Source organism: Numida meleagris, chromosome 1 (genome assembly GCF_002078875.1).
Source record: "Numida meleagris isolate 19003 breed g44 Domestic line chromosome 1, NumMel1.0, whole genome shotgun sequence".
NCBI classification, from domain to species: Eukaryota; Metazoa; Chordata; class Aves; order Galliformes; family Numididae; genus Numida; species Numida meleagris.
Genome location: NC_034409.1, coordinates 128035061 through 128047660, shown reverse-complemented (window position 1 = coordinate 128047660; position 12600 = coordinate 128035061). Strand labels below are relative to the sequence as shown.

The window sequence follows — 12600 nt, the reverse complement described above, 5'->3', positions numbered from 1 at the left end:
TTAAGGTTGGAAAAGATCTCTCAGATCATCTAGTCCAACTGTCAGCCCACCCCCACCATGCCCACTGACCGTGTCCCCAGTGCCACATCCACATGGATCTCGAACACCTCCAGGGACAGAAACTCCACCACCTCCCTGGGCAGGGAGCCTGTGCCAGTGCCTCACCACTCCTTCTGAGAAGATACAGAGCTCTACAGCATAAACCCAACCTCAGCCAGATGCCTATTCTCCATTTAAGCTCCTGAGGAAAAGTGGTGGCCATTTTTCCCCCCAGGGTTTTCTATTGATAACCACAAAGACTTGAGGTTACTGGAACGTGACCCAAAGACTACGTAGAAAAGTCTGCCAAACAGCACAGGAATATAATGATGAAGAGCTTAAACCATATTTCCTTTTTTTCCTTTCAAGAAGGATCTACTTTTTCAGCCATTGTTTTTCCACCCCCAAAATAAAAATAAAAATTACCTCTCTTCCAGAATACTTCTGTCTTCTTAGCATCAGCCCATTTCAATAAACCTGACTGAATCTACTGCCTCCACCTTGGCTAAATCTTCCCTTGCAGATAAAGCTCAGTCAGGTATTTCCCGTCGTTGCTCTTTGTACAGCAAATTCTTCTGGACAGGGCGGGCCACCTCTTTGGTACCAGCTAATCACCCATTCACCAAAGTTCACCATGAAACGGTCACATCCTCAAGCACATCAAACCCCAAATCATACCTAGATTTTTCTGGTCAACTCAGCCACTAATCTAGCAGGACATACCCTGCAAATACAACATCCTAGTAGTAATCCTAAGTCCACAGAACTACAAGTTTAGGTTACAGTACAAAAGTGAACTTCTATTAGCCATTTTAGAAACAAGAGATTATTTTCAGTTTAATTTCCTCAACTCTGAAGGCCAGTATTAAGGAACAGACCTGTGGTGGACAGCTGCTACCAAGAACCAGTAAGGTCTTCCCAACCCTTTGCAGCAGTCCCCAAAAGCATCTCACTGAACCTCTCTGCCCACTCAGGGATTCCTAAGAAATTCAGACTTGACAACCAGATGCTCTTTCAAGTTTCTTAAGCAAATATCACATAAGAGGTAAAATGCCTATCGTAAGAATTATGAATTATATAAATAATGATTACTGAAGATGCATCAAATTGAAAGAAAGATGTGATCAATGGAAACACATGATTTATAGATCTCTTATATTTTCCATAATACATAGCCTCAGTTTATTATGTTGCAGAACAATAGGAAGATGGCACTTAAGTTTCCTTAGTTGATGTCTTAGGGAAAAAAAAAAAAAAGGGTCTATCTGTCTATTTATATATACATACTGTCTCCACATTTAAAAGTGTATTTGTCACACTAAATCAAGTGCAAAGAAAATACTGTCACCGATCTAGTGAAGCATCAGAAAACAGTTTCTGTGTTTGGATACACAGTGTTACCCAAGAACAGGCTATTCTGGAAAGAGAGTCATTCAGCTCTGTGGCATGCATGTAGTACCTGGGAGCACACAAGGGTCAGGAATGTGACCAGTTCAAGGATCTCAGCATCAGGAAAACACAATGCAGTCACTGCAAGACTTGGATCCTGGCACTTTGTTATCACTGCAAAAGCTGCCAGTTCTTGTTCTTAAGTACCGCCTTTTTCCTTCAATTAGAGATCCTGAAGATCTCAGTAGATCAGATCCACTAAAACCCTACTTTTACCAATTCCTTATAATCCAGCATTACAAGTTGAGGTGATTTCCTCACTCACCATTCCAAAAGAATTCAATAGCATAACCTTGGTAAAGAGTAGTAAGTGGTATAAGTTTTCTTCTTACAGCTGAAGAGTTTGCCTACGAGTCAAACATGAAGCCTTCCATGAGTTGAAGGACTAAAAATTGATATAGCCCATTAGCAGGTCACATTAAAAAATATTGAACTATTATTATAATTAAACATGCGTAGAGACAATGGCATCTTTCACTTCACAAAAGCAATGATTCTTATGGCATAAATGAAAAAATCTGAAACAATAGCACAGAACCAGGAGGACAGATGAGAAGTAAAACAAGAGAGAGTCTAGAAAAAAAAAGAGTTGCTTATGATTAACACTGCAGCAAAAGATTAGCCTGAACACACTTCCCTGTCGCTTGGAGAACACTGAAGAAACCAATGCTGCAATGAAAGCTTGAGCTGTTGTTGTTATACAGGAATAAATGCATATATATAGTTACTAAGGAAGAACATACTAATCTTACATAGCTTGCAGGACAAGACAAGTATAGATCACACCAGCAACACTCAAGGAACAGGCATGTGTGACAGTCAAGATGGTGGCAGCAGAGAGGGGGAGAAAAAAGTCATTTCAACCATTTTGGTTTTTGTGCCAATTCCATGGTCACAAGAAGCAGGGAAAATAGCAAAAAATTTTAGTTTTGACTGAAAAATTAGGCTTGGTATGCAAAGAGGAGTCCAAATTGTCAGCATTAAGATATGCTATTGGCTACATCTTGGGTAAAAGAGAAAAAAAAAGCAGAGAACAGACAAGGAAAGAGTTTAAGGTGATTCCCACAAAAATAAACAAATAAATAAAATGCTGAAGTATAAGTACTTCTTCCAGGATATCTAAACAAGACCAGAAATGGACAGTCAAACCCAGAGGAGACATGGGAAGGCAAGACTTATCTGCACCTATGTCAGCACCTCTTGTGTGAAAATAGAAGGTGTACAGCAGATCACCAAAGTCTACCCAGACATCACCCTTCAGGCTTCCATGACTCCCCAGTTTTTGTTGGAGCTGTGGCAGAGTTAGAACCTAATGCTGAAAAACAGCTTGTCTGGTAGCAGAGAAACTGTGACTAGGGCTAGTGATGGTGACAAACCAAACACTTCAGATGGTTTATTCCTTTTGTGGTTGTTACTGTTTGTTTGATAAAAGGAACACAGCTGCAAGTTTAAGCAGTACCTAAAAGATTATGGCCCTGAACCAGAGCTTTAGCTTCATCAGGGAAGTGTTAATAAACAGAATACATTGTATTTGCACCTCCTGCCTTGACTTTATAGTCTCCCGCACAGGGCCTCTGCCATATGTACCCTGCAACATCTAATGCAAAGTTTCCTCTAACCCTAATTAAGGTTGACAAAACACACATATCTGACATGGTAAGCACCTGATGCACCGAGAAGCTTAATTATTTGTTTGAAGTAGAGAGAAGAATAAATAACTGTCATATGTTTTACATTTTGGAAGAGATCTCAAAACCATTAGGGTCTGAAATTGAAAATGTTGAAATAAATGCACTCAAGTATTCGCCAACAAGAGAAATAAACTCTTTTTTTATGGTTCTCTGATGATAATATATGGGGAAGGGAGGGGGGTAAGAAATCAACATATTAAGTGCTAGGTATCACCAAGATGTGTGTTGTCACTTCTCTGTTTCATGCAGGCAAACGTAAAAATTGAGTTTGCAGTAATTATATTTAGTTACTGCAGTTTAACAAGCATATCTTCCATAAGAAACCACTCACTAGCTTACTTCAATCATGTTGTACTGAAGAAAAGATCAATTTTATGTCCATAAAGCCCTGTAAAAGACGATCAGGAGGCTGGTCACCCATGGGATTTTTGGAAGCCCAAGAAACTTCTAGGTGTTCTGAAGAGACTCTTTGCCAGACAGACAGATTCGGAAGCAGCAAACTCCCTGACAACTTAATAAGCCAGAACTTCAGAGAAAAATTAAAGCTGGTACAAAACCAGAATCTTCCCATTCAAGCTCCCAAAGTCTGAAGAATGTGGCTGGGACAGAGAACAAACATACTGCTCTAACATATGCACATGTGGTTTAAGAGGTTTAAAGGTTAAAAGTGTCTAGAGATAAAAATCAACTTCACAATCTATTTGCTAAGTTACACATATTGCTGAGCAGAGATGAAAAACAGTGATGGTCAGGCTAAAACTGCACTGATACTCAGTTACTCACTTGAAAGCCTACTCTACAGATCAGGCTAATTCACTTCCACCATCATGCGTCCAAAGCACTTAGCTCCTTCCAGAAAACTACTCCCATGAAACAATGCCCAGTGGGAATATCCTCCCTGCAAGACACCAGAACTGCAGAGAGATATAACAAGAACGTTAATGATGTGCTACACATGACTAACAGAGTATAAAGCTTGAAGGCAAGCTAAATGAATGCAGGTGCCTGCTTCAGGTCGGAGCCAAGAAGAGGTGTTACTGCCATCCTTGTGGAAGGCCTCACACACTTACTGCCCTCTGCTCTGAATACATGAATATCAGGCGACACTGGAGGAAAGACTGGATACCACTTCCGCAACACAGAAGCATTTATTCCAGTTTTCCTCCTCCACGCTTATTCTTCTATTTCCCAGAATGGCAGAACTCCAGTGCAGCCAGTGATGCCAGCTCCAGGCATCATTTCACAGCTCCTGCAAATGCTCCTTCCACCCCATGTGGCACATCCCTCTGGACCAGACAACGAGCTCTCTACATTTAGCAGCTCAAATCCATTAAGCCCAACTTCTGAAGACTACTGGAAGTACTACTTCTGGAAGTAGTTAGCTCTATAGCAGAAGACCTGTAGGTTCAGCAAAGTTCAAACAAGAAATTCAGCCACAGAATAAGGCAAATGCTGGGGCTCAACACAATCAGTTTGCTCACAGAGAGAACAAATTAAGGAAGAACAGTCACATTGTCTCACAGAATAGTAGCACACAGTCAGTAAGCACATGACATGACATGGAGGGAAGAACACATAGGAGGGATCATGCAGCACTGAAACAGCCGAGATGCGTGTGACACTTTGAATGCAAGCTCCCCTTTCACTGCTCAAGGACCTGATGACATGCTAAGAAGTGGGGGTGGGGGGAGAATATATAATTTATTTCTCCAAATTAGCATGGAAGGAGAGAGTACTCACTCTAGTGGATTTGAAGAATCGAAACCAAAGCTAGCCACATCCTTGCAGGACACCTGGCACTTGCATCAAATCTCACACACACAGGACATCCAGCCACAGAGGACGCCTCACTTCAGCGAGCTGCCAATGGTAAGAGCCACAATGCCACATGCTGCACGCTGAAACATTGTCATCTTACACACAGACAAGTTAATTGCATTTTGGAATACGTTATACTGTGTTCTATTGTTTCCATACTTATTTTTGGTTTAGAAGAACCCCCCACCTTCATCATGAAAGAGCAGGAGAACAAGTCAAAAAGAAATAAAAAAGCTATTAGTGAGAATATATTTTTCCCTTAAAGTGGATGTTCTTTACTGAAGCAGAAGGCAGGTATGCAGACACCTGCAGAGAGGGCAGCATTCAGAACAAGTGTGACACTTGGAACATTTCCACAAAGCCAGCACATCCAGGTGCCCTCCAGACCCACAGCTCTGCCACGCACTGCCCCCTCCACAGGGCTGAGAAGGCACTGGGAAGGGATCTGGTCATACAGTTGTTATACAGGCTTCCAGTATTCATCAGGTGTTTCAATGGTCCCCAGCTGCTTCTAAAGCCACTTGCTACAGAGGCATTTTGCAGAACCTGCAGCTATGGAGAAGCAGCCCTGGCTGCAGACCAGCTGCCAGCCCCACCACTGTGTCTCTACTGGCAGGACCTTCCAGCCCTGGCAAAGCCAGCAGCTAAGCCAGTATCTGGGATACACACCAGGTCGGGGTGCAATCTTTTTCCATGCTTTGCTCACTTCTGCAGCTGTATCAGGAGGAATTCAGAGCTTAAGCTCAGCTTTTGAAACTAAATACGAAATGCTACAGCCAGGAAGAAAGCAAAGACAGCATACGCCTCCCTCGGCTAAGAGCACAGTTCATCTTTCTCTGCTCCACTCTAATTGAGGGGGAGTCTTTGACTATCTCTCCCCGATAAAACCCAGATCCTTCCTCACAGCTTTTAGGGGCCTTTTGGCATTTCTAAGTGAAGTGAATTGTCTGATATCAGGGCACGAACAAAAAAGCAATTTTATATCATTTCTCTTTTATTCCTTCACACTCAGTTAATTGCAGGCTGAAGTGCTTTTTAATAGGGGGAAAAAAGCAGTACATTTGAACTAAATTACCCATCTTCAGCAGAGACAGAAGAGATCTGATCTGCTGAGAACAACTGTGTATTTTTACAGCACTGGTAAAAACTGTTCAAGATAAATACCCTTCTAAAAAATAATTGCTTGTACCACATTCCTTTCAACAGACACCACTTAGTTTAAAGCAGGAGAAGGGCTATATTCAGTCATAAATGGGGATACAGCATTAATCCTGAATGACAAATCAGGACTCTCTTAAACACTTTTTTTTTTTTTAACATATACATCTATACCCAAGCCACTATTTCTGTCTATCAAAGTGGACGTAACAGCCTTGAGAGAAATACTGAGGTTTTCTCCTCAGCACACAGAAACAGTTCAGTGCAGGACTCACAGCAGTCAGCAAGGAAAGAAGTTCCATGGTACACAGCAAGCTGTAAAGGGCTAGGCAGCAACTGCATGATCTGCAGGAAGTAGGAAGTGTCCCCTAACACACCGCAGCTCTGAGCCTCACTTATTATTTCAGATGGCTGACTTGCAGCTCCTGCTTCAGATTTCTAATTTCTAATGAGATGGATACACACAAATAAGAAAGTGGTTGTTCAGAGAGCAGGGGTGGGGAATGGAAATATCTCCCTAACAGAGCAAGAGAAAGGCTTCAACCAACTCTAAGATGTTGTCTTTACTCCACAGAGTAGGTTTGGAAAGGGAGCAGCTTTGCCAAGAGCAGGGGCTGGGAGCATGCCCAGCAGAACCCTGTAGTTTCTAGCTATGACAGGGAGCCCAAGTCACGCAGTCATGTAGAAAAGAGTTTGATAGGTTGCACTGCAGCACCTAAATGCTGCTCAGGACTAGCTGTACAGATGAACCAGAGGCACTTCTGAAAGCACCCCACTGTGCATCTAATTGCTTTGCGTGAAGGTGACTTTGGTGTTACGATGCTCCGGTCCTTCTTTAGCACAAAGTGAGAAAGACATATAAAAGACACTGCAATAGAGGCCACTGCTAAAAATCACTCCAATCCAGCACATTCATTTTTTAAATTAAATTTCAGAAAGAACAATGTCCAAATTGTTTGTTCTACTTTGCATCGGGTTCATGTTAATATTGTGTTGGCAAATTCAGCGATGAGATTATGCACCAGTCACATTACGGCCAAGAAAATGCTTCCTCTTACTCTTCTACTGTTACCCATAAAGGAAAGTCCCAGCTCACCAAAGCTAAATGAGACAGCTGAAAACCCAGACCTGTTCAGTCACATTCATCTTCTCCCAGAAGCATGGAGTTCAATTCCTAAGTAAAGCAGTACTGAGAAGGGGATAGCATCAGCACCCAAGAAACATCTTTGGGCAGCCAGTAGGGATCAACAGTTTTTATACACTCACTCATTTTCCCCTTTTCAGTCTTCTCATCTGCAATAAGGGCTGAGGCTACCGGAAGAGCTCTACATTTACAGAGGAACTCAGACTTTGCGTTCTTTTAGGGAGATTCCTTGGACGATCTGTTTACACTTCTATTTCTATTGCAAGGTAGCAAAGAAAAATTGGAAAGCATTACAAAAAAAACCTTATGAAATGGATTGATAAAAGTCTCAGCAACGGTAACTATAATGCACTACAGAAGAATATTGCTGTCTGACAACAAACCTGTGCACCAGACACCAAGTTACCTGTCCCCAGCTCAGCACACCACCATCGAGAGAGCCATGCACTGTGCAGACACACACGAGCACAAGGCAAGCACATGTATGAGCTCTGCAGGATTTGTTTCTCTCCTACAACAGTTTGGTGCTGTAGAGCAGTACTGGCTTTAGAAACCAGTCACCCTACTAGCAAGGATTGGTAAGGATTGCTTATACAGAGGAAATCTATGGTTGTCATTTCTCTCTTCTTGTCTCATACCAGTGATCAGGAAGGTAGACTTGTGCTGATTTGATAGAACATTGGAAAGCTGATATTAACCAACAAAAATTAACTGAGTTATATTGATTGCTATTAAAAACACTTGCAAAAAAACATTGTCCCAATGACTGTAACTGAGTTGCATCACAAAGAGATTTCAGAAACATTCAGGCTACCCAATTACCTCATCTGAAAAGCAGAGCTGAAAACGTGGTAGGTTCATAGCAGAGATGCAGCATTTCTGAGATCTCTCAAAGATAAAATGTGAAATTCCTCTTGGTCACGGACCACAAAATAAGCTCAGAAACAAGATCTGCAGTACATCTCAGACGTCCTGTACAGCCAACAAATGGAGCAAGACTCACTTGGAATGCTTGTATCAACTAATTTAAAAGAACATGCAGGTTGCCAAAGAAAGGATAGTGTTCTTGAAATTGAGTGCTTGGACTTATGCTCCTAAATCTAATATTAGAATGCCTACATAAAAGTGGCTTATTAAATGCCAGCACTCCCATTATTTTGATGGCCATGGAGATGCACTAGGTCACCTCCAGCAGGTCTGCAGCCTAGAACTGGAACAGAAAGCACTGCAGTGTGATGCGATAAGAACGGGCCTTTCTGTATTTGCTCTTTGGATAAGAGAATCTAGTCTAATACTGAGCATTTCAGAATAAATCCAGTATTTTTTTCCCGTACCTCTCTAATTTCTCATTTGCAAAAGGCAACTGACATTTCATGACCCTTCACATATTATTTTTCCTCTAACAGAAGTCCAGCTTTGCTATTATTTTCACGTGCAGAGTACAGCTTTTATTAGAAGTGTAACAAGTGACCTTGCTACCTCAGCTTGCCTGTGTGCTACAAAGCCAGGCGTTGATGGAATTGTTCAGGCAGCACGTGACCTTTGCAAGTAGCAGGGCTGAGAAGGGAGAGGCATACAATAGAAGGAGCAGAAGTGAGAACCAGGGTAGGCAGCCAGTCCACAGCCCTGGAAGGTGCAGCCCACACCCAACTCAAGAGCAGCTCTACAGTCCAGCAGGACCAACAACTCCGCTGTGCGTGGGCTGCCAGTTGCCCAAGTTGTCACTTACAAAAAGGGACATGGTTACTGCCTGATGGCCGTGATACAGCCGGGACACGTCCGCATACCCAGAGAGCTGCCGCCCTGAGAGCAGGATGCCAGCAGCCACCACTGTCTGCCCTCACCGAGCTCTTTCCAGTGCTCTCAGGGCATACAGCCCAGGTCCCACAGTTCCCAACACTCCTCACAGAGCAAGGCAAGCCCCAAACAGCAGCCTCGCACAGCTTGGGGGGGGGGTGCGGGCCAGGATGCCTTACCCTTGGGACTCAGAGCAGTGCAAAGTGAGCATCATGGCCACTGTCACAAGTTGGCATATGCGTGTCAACAAAGTCTGAGGTCCTCAATTGCTCTAATTTATTTTTTTTTAATTGATCCATAACGACTTGCATTAGTTTTACTGTTGGTTGGGCAGCCACAGAAGAGCGACATTCCTGTTAAAGCTTGAAGTTCGGAATTCAATTGTATTTAGCACTTCTCAAGCCAAATGCATTTCTGGAATAACCTGTGCATAAACACAGTGCAATGACATGGTGCACAATCAAAGTCTGTGCTGAACCTGAAGCTGCAGTTTTGATAAGATCCCTTCATTCCCCTTCCACATACACAGCTGTCAGGTCTAGCACGTGCAGCCGAGCTCCGGGACTTCCACAGTGCCTGATCAAAAATAGGATGTTAAGTCATACGTCACATAAAAAGGCAGCCCTGTAAGTCATTAAGCATTCATGTAAACTTCAGGTTGTTTTACATCTCAACAGACATTTCCAGAGGAAGACATTTAGCACGTCAGCATAACACAACCAGATAAGCAGTGACTGTCTCTGTTGAAGAGGCAGTGACAACACACGAAACAAGAAACTTGCAAAGAATGCGTTATGATTTTAATGGCTTTAAGAAGCAAAGCAACTCGCCTAACAAATCTGCATAACACAGCAAGCCTGGCCACAGCAGCAGCATTGGTTGTGTCGAGGACTGGGTCATGGACCACCACACTGAGACTATCAGTTACAGCAGATGCCTCCTGCTCCACCGACAACACAAAGAGTGCTGCTCCAAGTCTGAAAGAAACATGAACTCTGGCAGCACCAGCAGAATCAGGGCCACGGTTCCTTTTAGCTGACTAAAATGTATACTTTCTTTAACAGATGCGTGATCAAATCAACAGCAGAAATATCAAAGTGAAACAGGATGTCCTCGTAGCAGGGTTCCCAGAAGAGATAAGAGAGAAAAGTTGGTGAGAGGTCTGGCTGGGGGAAGATGCTCCTCTCAGCATCTCAATCCAGCACCACGCCATCCAGCTTCTGCTGAGCTCGGGGAAGGATCTCTGATAGCACATTGCTGTAAGGGAACAGAGCTAGACCAAAAATCCAGCAAGACAATTCTTCCAGGTCATTGTCTCCATGATAAAAATTAACCAGCCCTTAAATGCCAGCCTGCATCTCCTGTACGCAAAAGACGTTTACTCACTGCAAAAACTGCTGTTAGGGAAAACAGCATGCTCTCCGGGATAGCAGAGGGGCTCGCTGAGAAGGTGAGTGCATTAAGGGATGATCCATGAAAACAAAATGATTTAAACGAGGGCACATCAACAATGTACAGTAGTTTGAGCCAATCGTTCTTCTGGCAGTGCTGCTTATGGTGCAGAAAGAGCTATAGTGCCTTCTCGAGTACAGAATTTCAGCATTCATCTATCAAACTGGGAATCCAGCATCAATTTCATGGATCAGGAACTGGAAGTTACAGCAAACTAATTTGGGTTTAATGAGAGGCAGCAATTTTTCACTCGAACAGTTCTTACTTCCCTCACAGTTCACCCAAATGCACACAAATAAGAGGGCATCCCAGGCACCTAGGTACTACAGACATCAGCTCTCCGTGCACACAGGATTTCCACCATGAAGCACAACACCCGGATCACCGACACGGCCTTACAGCAGCTCCTGAAGGTGACAACACCAAGGTGATACCTACATAACGTCTTCAATACAGCCTCACTGTCACTTCCAATCAGCATTTGCACAGTTAATCTACCACCTCCCGAGCACTGTTTAGCGGCTAAGGATTATTATGCTGGTGCATTATTTACTCATATCTCCGATCTTTAATTTGTCAGTTTCCAGCAACAAGCATACGTGAAACGCACAGCAATGCAGCAAAGGTATCCGTGACTAAGAGCAAATTGGGATGGCTTAAAGAGAGGCATCAGCAGAGGAAAATTCCACTGCTTTGCAAGCAATCAGAGATCACAGCAGTACTCATCAGGGAGGAAGAGCAGCAGTACCTATCAGGGAGGAAACCGCTCCTTTCCCTCTCCCTCGAGCGTGGGATCTCTCAGATGTGGTCACCCCGAGCACGCTCACCCCAACCGGCGCTGGGGAGGTGTTTCGCACCGTTCGGCAGGAACGGATTTAGCTAATGAACGAGAAGAAGGGCCTCTGGCACCGAGGCGGTAACCAATCGCGGGCGGACAAATCATTTTTTAAATGGATGGCTGCTCCTCATCGGCGCCGCTGCGCTCCGTGCAACAAACTACGCACCAAACACAATTGCATAAGTTGGCAGCGGAGTGCCACGCGCCAGCAGCACCTCGGTGTCATTGACAGAGGCAGCGCGGAGCCCAGCTGGCGTGAACCGTCAGCTCCAGAGATCAGGGGGAGCGCCCGCGTCCTGCTCAGACGTTTCCCTCACGCGCGCTGCGGGCTGGGCGGGATGCAGGCACCCCAGCGCCGAGGGGGCTCACGGTGACAGGAGGGCGCCTTCGAGGCTCTCCGGTTTCTCCGCAGTCGACCGGCAGCCAGCGATGACTCGCACGGCCCAGGGCTTCCAACTGCCGCCAGTACGTCCCGGCGAGCGAGGCAGCTCTGCAAAGCGGAGCGGCGCGGCAGAACGCCACGGCCTTCCAGCCGCGGGCACGAAGGATGATGACAGGTCGCGGCTCCGCATCTGCCGCCGGCCCTCCTGCCCCGCGGGAACCGAAGGCTGCGTCCCCCATTCTCTCCGGGGCACGAGGCACCGAGCACCCACCGGGGCGGCGGCACCGGGCGCCCCCAGCCCCGCGGTGCCCCCCGCTCCCCCCGCCGCCGCGGCACCCGCCCGGGGCCCGGCCGCGGAGCCAGGCCCGCCGCTCACCGTAGATCATGGCGAGCCCGGTCTCGTGGAGGAAGCGGACGCGGCGGTGCTTGAAGAGCCAGATGGTGAGGATGGTGAGGGTGAGCAGCAGGATGAAGGTGAGGAGGCTCACGCTGTCCTGCCGGTGGCTCTCCTCCGCCTCCTGCTCGGTGGCGAGCTCCTCCATGGCGCTGCTGCTGCCGCCGCCGCCGCTGCTCCGCTCGGCCGCCCGCAGCCCGCCGGCTCCCAGCAGGAGGAGCAGCGGCAGCGCCATGGCCGCGGATCCCGCCCGCGGGCGCTGCCCTCTGCCCGGCAGCCGGCGGGGAGCAGCGGGGGCGGCCCCGGCGCGCAGGAACCCGCCCACCGCCCCCCCGGCCCCTTAAAGGCGCCGGCCCGGGCAGCGCCGCCTCCTGGGCTGCGGCCGCTCATGGGGTGCCGCGCGTGGGCTCCGCGGTGCGAGGCGGCCGAACGGCGTGG

At 46.1% G+C, this 12600-nt stretch overlaps 1 protein-coding gene across 1 annotated transcript in view; it reads right to left on the bottom strand.

Moving 5' to 3' along the window:
• SLC9A7 (solute carrier family 9 member A7) overlaps positions 1 to 12600 on the bottom strand; it is a 69981-nt gene that overhangs the window by 56332 nt on the left and 1049 nt on the right. The window contains 3 exon segments of the mRNA XM_021412030.1: positions 12145 to 12489; positions 12492 to 12537; positions 12539 to 12599. Coding sequence (XP_021267705.1) covers positions 12145 to 12489; positions 12492 to 12537; positions 12539 to 12599 — 452 coding nt within the window.